We start from the raw sequence: 12397 nt of genomic DNA on the forward strand, positions 1-12397 counted from the left end.
TAGTTTACTTGTCCAACTTGTTCACAATCCATTTGTGTGTTGACCGCTTACTTGTCACTCTCACTTTATAAAATAAAATTCGCCGGCTCAAATTCTACTTCTTCCACCCCAATCATCACTCACACTCACTCTTCAAGATCTTGATGATTCATCCCACAAAACCCATCGATTCAACAAGGTATTATTTCCCCAATTTCAAGATTCTTCATGGGTTTTGTTTCAATTTCGATTTTATTTCATAAAGTCTTGTTTTTTTTTTTGTAATAAAGATTTGATTTTTATCATGGGTTTATGGTTAAGAATAAAGGGTATCCATCCTTGTTTGATAATTTGTATTAAAGTTTGCTACTTTTCTTTGAACATGTCACTTTGGTTGATGAGTTTAGGGTTTATAGTGATTATTGTTACTAGGGTTTATAGTGATTCAATAAGGTATTGTTTACCCAATTTCAAGATTCTTCATGGGTATGCTTAAAAATCGATTTTATTTTATAAAGTTCCGGTTTTTCGACATAAAGATTTTATTTTTATCATGGGTTTATGGTTAATAATAAAGGGTATGCATTATCTTTGATGTATGTATCACATGTATGATGTGTGTGAGATTTTGTGTCAAGAAAGTTGCGTGTTTAATTTGTTGTGTTATGAATTTAGTGATTGGTTTTGTGGGTTTGATTTGGATTGGTAGGTTTGACTTCTATCTTTGTTTGATAGTTTGTTGTCAAGCTTGCAACTTTGGTTTTGTGATGTTAATAACTAGTTAGCTATCTTTTTTTTGAATATGTTACTAGGGTTTTTGAATTGATGAGTGTAAGTAATAAAGTAGGTTTCTTGATTTTGGTATACAAAAATCAAGATTTACAAATTTAAGTAGGGAATCAAGTTTTGTGTTTTTGTATGTGCTCTTGAAAGTAACATTTGTGATCTTCTGATTATATAGTTCTTGTTAATCAAAAACTTTGATCATTTTTATTTGTTTTTACTCCAATCATTTTCAAAACGTTCATCCAGACACCTAGGCTTGTACCATTTGTGTTCGTACATTTTAACTTTAATCGAACAAACACGAACTTGATTTTCTTGTTCGTGTTCGTTTGTTAAGAAAATGAACATTTTCGTGTTTGTTTCTGTTCATCCGTTAAACGTAAACAAACGAAGATAACCGAGCTAAAACCAGTTAAAAGTAATGTGAAAAATAATTTGTTGGGGCTAAAAAGTTACTTCAACTAAATGGGCAAAAAAAAATGAATATATCAATGTATGAATCGAAAAAAAATCTAAACTAACGATCAAGTTTAAATGAATGGACGTAAACAATCGTTCACAAGCATAAATGAATGTACGACACATGCGTTCATGTTCGTTTGTTTAACTAAATGAACAAAATTTTTATTCATGTTTATTCATTTATTAAATAATCGAACATAAACGAACTTTCTGTTGAACGGTTCACGAACCACTCGGTTCGTTTACAGGCCTACATCACCCCTTATCAACATGCTTCACTAACCAGATTCCACTTTTCGGTTTTTGTGGATAATTTTTCCCTAAAGTTGAAAGCTAAACAATTTCCATGTGATTATCTTTAACAATTCAGTTGATCTTTAACTTAAAGAATTTCCATGATATTATTGTTAATAATGTTATTTTCTTGCTTGCAGATCTGGACAATATATTTAAATTTAAACGTATAATGCATAAATTTAAAGACAAGTAGTTTAACCTGTGGCTTATGGGCAAAGACATGCATAAACGCTCTCCACTAAAGAAGCCCACGTGGATTATTATACTCGTTTCATTAGTTTGTGTGTTTTTAGTTATCGGGTACGCTTATCCACCTCGAGACTCGACCGCTTGCTACATATTTTCATCTTCTAGTTGTAAGAAGATCTCTAGGTGGCTCCCACCTCCTGAAAGACAACTTAGTGATGCAGAAATTGCTTCTCATGTTGTAATTGAGAATTTATTAAACACTCCACCGATTAAATCGAAAAATCCCAAAATTGCGTTTATGTTCTTGAGCCCGGGATTGTTGGCGTTTGAGAGATTGTGGGACAAGTTTTTTAAGGTATGATATGGCCCGATTTTATGTACTTATGTGTTTCGTTTGTAGTAACGTTTCAAATTGTCTAAATTTGGAATTTTTGATGAAATTTATTTGGTGGGTTGACTCAAGATTAATTTTTTTTTTTAATATTTTATGTGTCAAATTTGAATTTTTTATTAACATATTGTAGGGCCATGAAGGAAGGTTTTCAATTTATATTCATGCATCCAAAGTCAAACCGGTCCATTCTAGCCGGTACTTTCAGAATCGGGAAATTCATAGTGATAAGGTTTGTATGCATATCGTAGCAGCACTTTTGTAGAATAAGAACAAATCTTGAATATTAACAAATGAAATCTGTTGATTTTTTCTGCAGGTAGATTGGGGGAAAATTTCAATGGTAGATGCTGAGAAACGGCTTTTGGCAAATGCATTGTTAGACCTCGACAATCAGCATTTTGTGTTACTTTCTGACAGGTTAGTCTCTCTTTTTGTGTTATATATATATATATATCTATACTATATTATAGTACATTTGAAGAGGACGGAATTGTCTGTTTACATTAATTGTAAGCATTCAAAGGGGCAAAATTGTCTTTTATGAATTTGACTATCTTAATTATTTTTTACATGCACATGCCAATTATGTTATTAAATACAAAAAAAAAGTAGTTGAATAATATTGATTATAAATACCATAAATTAGTTTAGGCTACCACTCTAATTTTATAGTTTACAGCTTATAACGAAATTTCTTTAGAATTTTAATTATGTAAACAATCAATTTTCTGTTTAACTAAATATTTGAAATCGTTTTTGTTATCTAATTTCATATTTAGTTATTTTATAAACTTTTGTTAAACCTTCAAACCTGTATGATACTTCAACAGTGTCTGTGTTAGTGTGTTGTGCTCCACTGAATTGTGTGTGCGCGTATATTCATGTAGTTTTTTTCATTCATGTATTATATGTAAATGATCACTTGTATGTAAATTGGAAATTACAGATATATGTAATTTGGTTATTGATATGTAAACTTGTGATTAAATACAATCAGTTTGACTCATTTACTTTTCTTTGAGACATTTTAAACTACCCATTTTTCCCGCTAAGCATAAGCTGAACCACCCCATTTATAAGTAAATGGGTCCAAATTGCCACCTTTAAATTGCTTATCATTTATGAGCTAATTAGTATCTGATTTTGCTATAATTTTTTTTTCAGCTGTGTACCATTGCATGACTTTGACTATACTTACAACTATCTTATGTACGCAAACGTTAGCTTCATTGACAGGTTCGTACACAGATCTTGCATGATTTTGACTACGCATACAACTATTTTATAATTTTGGCTAAAAAGTTTTTTTTAAAAATTTTTGTATTATTATTTTTATAATATTCTTATAGCTTTGAGGATCCTGGTCCACATGGAAGTGGTCGGTACTCGGATCATATGTTACCTGAAGTTGAAAAGAAATTCTTTAAGAAGGGTGCCCAGGTTTCTACTTTACATTTTTATCTTTATATGTGCATTTCAGAATTAAATATGTGATGTCTTATGGCCATAGTTAGATAATCAGTTGTTTAGGGGTGTAAACAAGCCAAGCCGCTTAAATGAGCTTGTTTGATAAACAAGCTCGAGTCCTAGCTCTACTTATCGAGCTGGCTCGGGAACCAATTATTGTAAAATATATTATATAAAAGTATATATTTTTTTTAACAATTATTAGTTTTTTTCATCATCATGTGGTGTAGTGGTAGGAAGCATGGGTTATTCAATGGAGACCCAGATTTGATTCCCACATACAACACTTTGGGGAGGGCATGGGTGGCTCAATGAAGGAAGACCGGGATCTTTGTGATCTCCGGTTCGGTTATGAGGGCGTTCGGGTTTTATTGCTAGTGGCCTTCGGGCGGGTGGGTTTTCTCCAGGAACTGGAGATAATTTGGAGGCACTTAAGGGCTCTATACGGCTGTGTTGGGTCGGCTGGCGGTGGCCTTTTGCCATTGGGTCACCCCGTACAGAGTACCTAGGCAATTCTCTGTTTGTTGATCGTTAAAAAAAAGCAACACTTTATGATATATACATATTTATATACAAAAACAATTTAAAAATGTATGTTATTTAGTTAATAAATAGTAACGAGCCGATCCGAGCTCAAGCTTTAGAAATAGAGCTCGAAAGGAGCCGGGCTCAAGCTCTGGTAAGTTAAACAAGCCAACTTTGAGCCTAGACTAGCTAGGGCTTGGCTCATTTACACTAAAAGTCTAAAACTAGGTTTGGAATATAGAGTTTGGACGTGTTTCTGTTATTTAAATTGAATATGTGTTGTTGTTTGGTCATAATTAGATGTTTGTTTGAAAAGTTTTTGATTATTTGAGATATTATAGATAATAATGTGACCAAAATGGGCATTTTTGTGAACATTGAGAGATTTTTATCTTTAATTTGTGTTTTAAAAGTTAGCATTAATTGTAATGATGAATTTGTGCAGTGGTTCACAATGAAGCGTCAACATGCCATCATAGTTATGGCAGATAGTCTCTACTATACAAAGTTCAGAGATTATTGTAGGGTAGGTATTTCTTAATTCTTTGGTTTATACATGTTTAATGAATTTGCGGCCCTTGTGAATCGTTTCTGCTTATGTTTGACCTCTATTGAGTCAAACGGGTCGAAACTCAACCAAAATGTTTTATCATCGCATAAAAGCTTTTAAATAATTTTATTCAAAAAATTATATCATAATTGAAATGACATAGTTTTTTTATTACATTTGACACTTTAAATTTATGTTTTTGTAGTTTATAATAAGTTTGATTTTGACATTTTATTTGGTACTACAGCCTGGTATGGACGGTCGCAATTGCTATGCGGATGAACATTATTTGCCAACATTTTTTCATGTAAGCAGATTCGTCATTATTTATTTAAGTTACTGATTAAAAGTTAAAACCTAATACTTACCGGACTCAATTTGGAAAACGCCAAATGTTGACCTTTTGAAGTTATTGATTTTTATGAGTTGAAAATTCAGATGTTTGATCCTACTGGTATTGCAAACTGGTCTGTGACACACGTTGACTGGTCAGAACGAAAATGGCACCCGAAGTCATACGGGTTGAAAGACGTTACTTACCAGCTCATCAACAATCTCTCGGTATGACTTCACATTTTTTTTATTTTACCAAATTCTAACCCTTTTTATAGTAGGATGTTCGTTATGAAAGTGATTATACGATGTTGAATGACCATAAAAACTGTAATAAAACGGGCTATAGGACATAGTGTTTGGATGTGCTTATTCTATTTCAAGTCGTAATAATCAGATAATTATAACCATTTTGAGTGTTTAAAAGATCATGACTTTCAAAAAAATAATAGATAAAATGACAATAAACTTATATTTTTTTGTGAGAAAAGGTAAAACCATTTATTCTAACTAATATTCATTTATCCGAACATAAAAATATGATTATTGCGGCTTCAAATCACAATAATAAGAATCTTAGGGGTGTTAATCGTATTGGGGTCAGGTTTGCGGGTTGAACATATTTTTATTTATTCTAAACGTGTTAAACGAGTTGGTGGGTGATTATCAAGTTGTAAACTTGTTAATCAAGTTGAGTTGTAAAGGAATTTATTGAACAGGTCATAAACTGGTTAGTAGGTCGGTCAGTTTAACTACTCGGGTTAAAAAGTCAACCTTGATACAACTCGTTTAATTAAACTGGTCAACCCTGAACACGACCTCTTTTTTTAAACGGGTTAGATGTGCCAACCCAAAACATGATTATTTTTGTGTCGTGTTCGGGTCGTGCTGGAAATTGTTACCATAAATAAGTTACTCATTTACATAACGCAGATCCAAGCACTTTTTTAATTTCTAGTTTTATAACCCGTTCTGGTTATGTGAATCTTGCAGTCCATCACCGAAAGTGTTCATGAAACGAGCGACAAAAAGGTATTTTTCTTGATAAATTCTTTGCCTTTTTTACTTGTTTATTATCAGGGTTTTAATTTTTTTTTTGAAAAAGTTAGACCATTTGATCTAAAAGATTACTTTTTCATAATCCTTGTAGAGGGTAACGACGATTACGCCTTGTATGTGGAACGGTATGAACCGTCCCTGTTACTTATTTGCAAGAAAATTCTTACCCGTGACTTTAGACACCATGATTTACCTATTCTCCCGTTACACGACGATATGATGATATTTATACTAGTGATTCTTTGGCTGGGTGAAAGTCAAAGCATTTAGTCTGAACAGTTTTCGCCTCACTCTTTTCAAACTTGGGTCTGTTTCGGAGTTGAGGCAGTAAAGGTGAAGAACTGGGACAAGTTTGAGATGATAGTGAGGAAGAAAGGCTTTTATGCTATTTTTGGGAGATATCATTTGATGTAACTATGCTTTTAAGTTTTGTAGATTGAAACAACTAACGAGTATAACACCAAGTTGAAATAGTATTTTCATGGTTTTGTTTACTCCTTATTTTTGTGTAATGAAAGTTGTAGATGCTTGAAATTGCTCTAGTGTAAGTAAACACTAGACACAAAGATATCGCTATCACATAAACATAACGATGTATAGTATTTTAGCGAATGTTAACAAATTCTTGCCTTCGACTTCAGCAAGAGTTGTTTTTCAACGACGCCTGTGCAAATGATAGTGATTACCGTTGTATAAACATCGTTCTAAGTCCTTGTTTCGATTCTCAGCGGTGATAGTTTATACTTTATGTTTTTGGCTTTGAAAATTTCTTATTTTACTTTCTATTTCTACGGTTACAGGAAGTATGAATTTTATAGGAATGATAAGAAATATTGATTTTTCAGATTGAATGATTGAGATTAGTTTTTAAAAATAAAGGGAATTATATAAAAAGAATAACAAATATGTTGTTGGCTTTCATTTCACGTACAAGACACATGTTAAATTCAAAAGTAATTTTAAAACGTATTTAACTGTTTTAGATGACATTTTTTGAATAAAAAAATCATCATAATAACGAAATAACGAGAGTTTTTTAATCTGTAAGTACCATATTGATATATAAAAGATACAATTAAAAATTAGTGGTTTTTTTAAAATTGTGTTATAAGTTTTAATCATTGTATTTTGCAAAATGTGTTTTAAAAAAGAATATTGGTTTTAAATACTCTAAACTAGACGTGCACAAATCGGGTATTTAAAAAACCCGGAACCGGGTAGGAACCGGTTCCGGGTATGGTCAACAAAAGTCAAACCAGGTTCGGTTCCGGAACCGGTTCCGGGTATAGTCGGGTATTTGACCGGGTTTTGACCAGTTCCGGGTCGGGTTTTGACCGGTTCCTCCGGGTTTTTTTCGGGTTTTTGACCGGTTCCTCCGGGTTTTTTCCACCGGTTCCGGGTCGGTTCCGGTTCCGGAACCGGCTCCGAGGAGAAATCCTATACCCGGTCAGGAACCGGTTCCGGGTATGGGTTAGAACCAGTTCCGGGTCGGTTCCACCGGTTCGGTTCCGGAACCGGTTATTTTGTGCACGTCTACTCTAAACTTTGACTCATTGGTAGATATCACTCCCAACCTACAAAATGTTCCCAACACTCCTAACTTTTAACATATTTTCTTCTGGCACTCCCGGGGTAACGAGACACTAACTTCGTTAGTGTTTGGGGGTAAAATTTGTTATTTTTCAAAGTTCAATGATTAAAAACAAAATTTTGTTAATTATATATTACAACACCCATCTCCTCCCAACCACCACCTCTCTTCCCTGCTGACAACCACCACCGCCACTGACAACCATCAATCACCCATCTTCTATATTTGTTATATAATATTCTATATTTCCTCCACTTATTATATTATTATATATTATAACCAATGCCTCTGTCAAACCTCACCGGAGCTCCGCCGCCGATGGACCACATCTCCGTCGTCGTTAACTCACAAACCGGCGATATACAGATTACGAATTCAATCAACGAACTCCGTAGCTTCTCAACCTCCTTATCAGCTTTCATTAGAAGCTACGACGAGTTGAATAATCATATCAGTATTAATATTAACCCTAGGTATTTAGGTTTATTGGAAAGTAGCTGTGATCGAATGGTTAATTATGTTACAGAAGGTGTTGTTTCGGTGCAAAACCCTAGCGCGAGTGTGGTTACGCGCGGTTATGAGGAAACGGATGCTTATAAGAAGCTTGAAGTTGATGATATATGAATAATCGGTTAGAAATTGATGTATTTGAGAATAGTTATGTAGAAATTAATGATTTTAGAAGCCTGAAGTTACTGATGATGAATCGAATAACCGGTTATTAATTGATGTGTCTGAGAATAGTTATGTAGAAGTTGATGCTTTGGAGAAGTATGAAACTGCTGATTGATGGTTGTCAATGACGGTGGTGGTTGGTGGCTGCCAGTGGTGGTAGTGGTTGTCGGCAGGGAAGAGAGGGTATGGAAGATAGGTGGTGGTTGGGAGGAGATGGATGTTGTAATATATAATTAACAAAATTTTGTTTTTAATCCTTGAACTTTGAAAAATGACATTTTTACCCCCAAACATTAAAGAAGTTAGTGTCTCGTTACTCCGGGGGTGCCAGAAGAAAATATGTTAAAAGTTGGGAGTGTTGGGAAACATTTCGTAAGTTAGGAGTGATATCTACCGATGAGTCAAAGTTAAGAGTATTTAAAACCAATATCCCTTTAAAAAAAAATAAATTATTGTATGTAAACAATAGTGTGTTTTCTTTTTTCATTACCAAAATTGTGTTTTTACCACAATTGCGTTTTTTAGATGAAAAATACTCGGTTAACACCGACAGCCCGTCTTCTGTCACAACTCTGGTGATAGAGCATATTCTGGTCACCACCACTCCACCACTGTTTGCCAAGTTACATCTTTTTTTAATAATTCATCAAAGCTTAGCTTTGTTTTTTAGATCATGTTCAACGACCATGGAAGCATGGGATCGGGTTGCGAAATTTGTACAAAGTGTCCAAACATTGTCGACTTGAAAGGTTAAAATGAAAACTTGGCTTTAATCATATACACGGTATGTTGGTGTCTACGGAAGAATAGGAACGAGATTTTATGTGAAAGATTCAAGAAGTTGGAAGACATGATTTTTGAAGAAATAAAATGACTCACTTTCAATTGAGTGAGTCACAGATGGAAATGGAACTCAATTTCACGGGAGAAATGGCGCGTTATGTTTTTGGTGCAACATTCATAGTGATGAGAACATATTAGGTGCTATGGTTTTGTGTTGCATTTTCAGCTAATGTGAATATAAAATAGATGACAGGGGAAGGATAATATAACTTTAATAAAGAAATACGAGTTGTATGAAGACAAGACAACGAACGTGTTTTCACATGTTTAAGAAAATATTTTAAAAATGTATGGGGCGCCATGGAAGCCCAAAGCGCCCCATAGCACCGGGAAAGGGGGTTTCTTTGTTTCTAACAATATGCTAGGGTTTTCTATTACGAAGCGTTGTAGATCATCTTCTTAACATCGATTTGTGAAGGAATCTACAGCTGTAAAGGTTAGAATGAGCTTATAAATCATATTTCTCATATTTTGTTTCCAGATTAATGTAGGAAATCATCAATTTTTTGTTAATGTCAACATATTCAGTGGTTAACTATAGGTCGACGTTTAACAAATTAGGATAAAGGATTGCCGATATTTAGCAAAGTTTGAACGATTTTGTGAGTGAATCGATGAAGGAAAAGTTTGCGTTTGTTGTTTTCAAGTCACACAAATAGCAGAATTTGTAGTTTGCAGGAACACCGTGTCTAAGTTTTTTTTTTGGTTTTTTTAACTTTTAAATGGATCCTTTTTTGTTTTGTTGTTTTTTTAATTTTTGTTTTTTTAAACACCAATGTTGATAATTATTGTTGTTGATGCATGTGTAGGTAAAACAAAAATGAAGGGTAAACTCGCATTGAAAAAAGGTATCCCAAATGTGAATTTATATGTTTAGAAGGTTTGACATTTAAGATGTAATCGTTTAATATTTTGGTTGAGTGCAGCAAGAAGTAGTGAGAGAATAGCTTTGAAAACATCTTTTTCGAAGTTTACGAATGTTGCTGAGGATCCCGTTGATGTGGATTCGGATTCTGGAGAAGACTCCCCACATATAGGTATTTGCTAGATATTGTATCCTAAAATGTTTATGATGAATAGCAACACAATGTGTGGTTTTTGTTGGTTACATACATCCTATGGCAACTATGTGTAGGTTGGGTTGAGATATAATAGATACTGACAACATTTTAAGATGATTCTGATGATTATTATGTAATGTATGCTATGTGTTATGTGTAGTTAGTTTGTGTAGGCTAATTAACGAGATAATGGTGTTTAGTATGTGTAGGAAGATTAAAGTCATAGTATGTGTATGTGTTGTACCATTATTGTAGGAAGATTAAAGTCAAACTTGGTTGATGCAATGATTATGTGGGTTACGAAAATAGTGTGGTTCATATTTCGTGTGGGATCATTTGTTAGATTAATAAAGGGTATGTATGTTTATGTAGGGATTTATTAAATGATGTTTTTGTTGATAGATCTGTTTTTGTGTTTAAAATGATACACGTAAGCTGAATATGTACGTTATTTAAAAAAGTGTAGTTTTTAATTATCCGGATTTGTCACAATGTAGGTGACATGTGGAAATATTGTGTCAAAGAGTAATCGGTTTTTATTTTAACAATTGATAAGCTATTGTAGGGGGGTCAAGGTGATGCATCCAATGTAATTAAAAATGCTTCAAGTAGCAAACGTGAAAAAAGAGAAGTAGAGGTAGGGTTTATTAGAGTATAGTATGTTTAGTAATAGTTTAATCATCCTAAATATAATGTAAGTAAACGTTTTGTTTAATTTTGCGATATTGTTTATTACGTAGGTGGGAGTGTAACTGAACAAGCTGAACATGTGATAGCCAATAAAGGTATGCAATCGTGTTAACATAGTTTATATTAATATGGTATATTGACTGTATGTATTTATGTTAAAAGTTTTATAGCAGGTATGTTTATGTTGGATTGCGATATGATAGATATTGACAGCATTTTAATATGTTTCTATGTAACATCCTACTTGTGATAATAATAAATAAAGAAATTTTGTTTGTTTAACGGTGTGTTAATATTTAACTAAGTTAAAATATTATAAAAGAGTATGGACATGGTTAATGAAAGAGGAAATAAGGGATATGATGTGTGTCTAATTAAAGCTCTTTCTATGGAACTCACAACTAAGCTTCAAATTTAAAACGAAACTCCTAATGAATCCACACACAACCGGAAAGTGTACCGATCACAAGTAGTATAGACCTAAGAAGTCCGAGTATCGAACACAAGGACACGCGAGAACGCCTATGACAACTAAACCCTAGACAAAACCTTTCTAAGAATAATATTTTTTAAATTGATTTTTATTAATTAAACTACTTGACTTAATTTACTTTAACTTAATTAATTAACTTAACTTAACTCGACTAAAGAAACTTTACGAATGAAACTGACAGTGGAGAAAACGTCTACCTAGGTAAGAGTCATATTGAAGGTCTAACAAGCTAATGGATTGAATAATCTCACGACACCGGTATCTAAGGATAACACGACTAAGGTTCGCTCAAGAAAGCTATATCACCCCTCGGTCTCACTAACAAACCCTAACTTACACTTAATTGATTTTAAGAACAAACCGGGAAACGAATTGCTAAAGTGTTCTAATGTCGACTCTCCTCTCGGACTCACCGACACACGACCCTAATGGAAACGAATACTACGCAAACAAGGATAGAGGAAAAATTTGGTTTAACTTAAACTAGATCAACTAATCGCTCACAAACACAAAGCCGACAAGAACCGAACCCGCTCTCGCGCGATCCTAATCCTAACAAGTAAAACCTATGAGACGACCTTACTTTCTATCACCTTTCGGTCTTTAAGAAGGTGCCTACCCGCTGAATCTAATCAATCAACACACCCATTTAAACCATACGGTTGTACTTCCCGCAAACAATCTCTAAACACAAAGTAAGAGTCAAACAAGCAATAATCAATCAAAACTAATTCAATCAATCAAAGCAAGGGGTATATGACTATAATAAACAAAATCACATCCAATAAACACAAACCTAATTCAATATTAAATCAAACCTTCATTAACAAATCAAGTCATGATGATCAAACAATCCATATTACTTACTAAAACCTAACAATATTCATCAAACCTAGGTAGAACTAACAAGTTTAGCCTAACATAACTTTTGGACAGCAGGTATATCTTATTGTAAACACCATATTAATCATCACAAATATCATTAAAATCATTAAACAATCTA

General features: G+C 33.4%; 1 protein-coding gene across 1 annotated transcript; it reads left to right on the forward strand.

Annotated features, from left to right (window-relative positions):
* Window positions 1–16: 16 nt before the first annotated feature.
* On the forward strand, window positions 17–6434 carry LOC143596116 (glycosyltransferase BC10-like). Its single transcript, XM_077074973.1, has 11 exons — window positions 17–178; window positions 1662–2068; window positions 2238–2336; window positions 2424–2524; window positions 3272–3343; window positions 3457–3547; window positions 4545–4625; window positions 4897–4956; window positions 5088–5210; window positions 5976–6014; window positions 6133–6434. The coding sequence occupies exons 2-11, from the start codon at window positions 1733–1735 to the stop codon at window positions 6259–6261; spliced, it is 1131 nt and encodes a 376-aa protein (XP_076931088.1). The 5' UTR covers window positions 17–178; window positions 1662–1732; the 3' UTR covers window positions 6262–6434.
* Window positions 6435–12397: the final 5963 nt, after the last annotated feature.

This window comes from Bidens hawaiensis, unplaced genomic scaffold, assembly GCF_021521415.1.
Source record: "Bidens hawaiensis isolate Kalapana, Puna unplaced genomic scaffold, B.hawaiensis_p1.1 tig00046082_1, whole genome shotgun sequence".
Classification (NCBI taxonomy): domain Eukaryota; kingdom Viridiplantae; phylum Streptophyta; class Magnoliopsida; order Asterales; family Asteraceae; genus Bidens; species Bidens hawaiensis.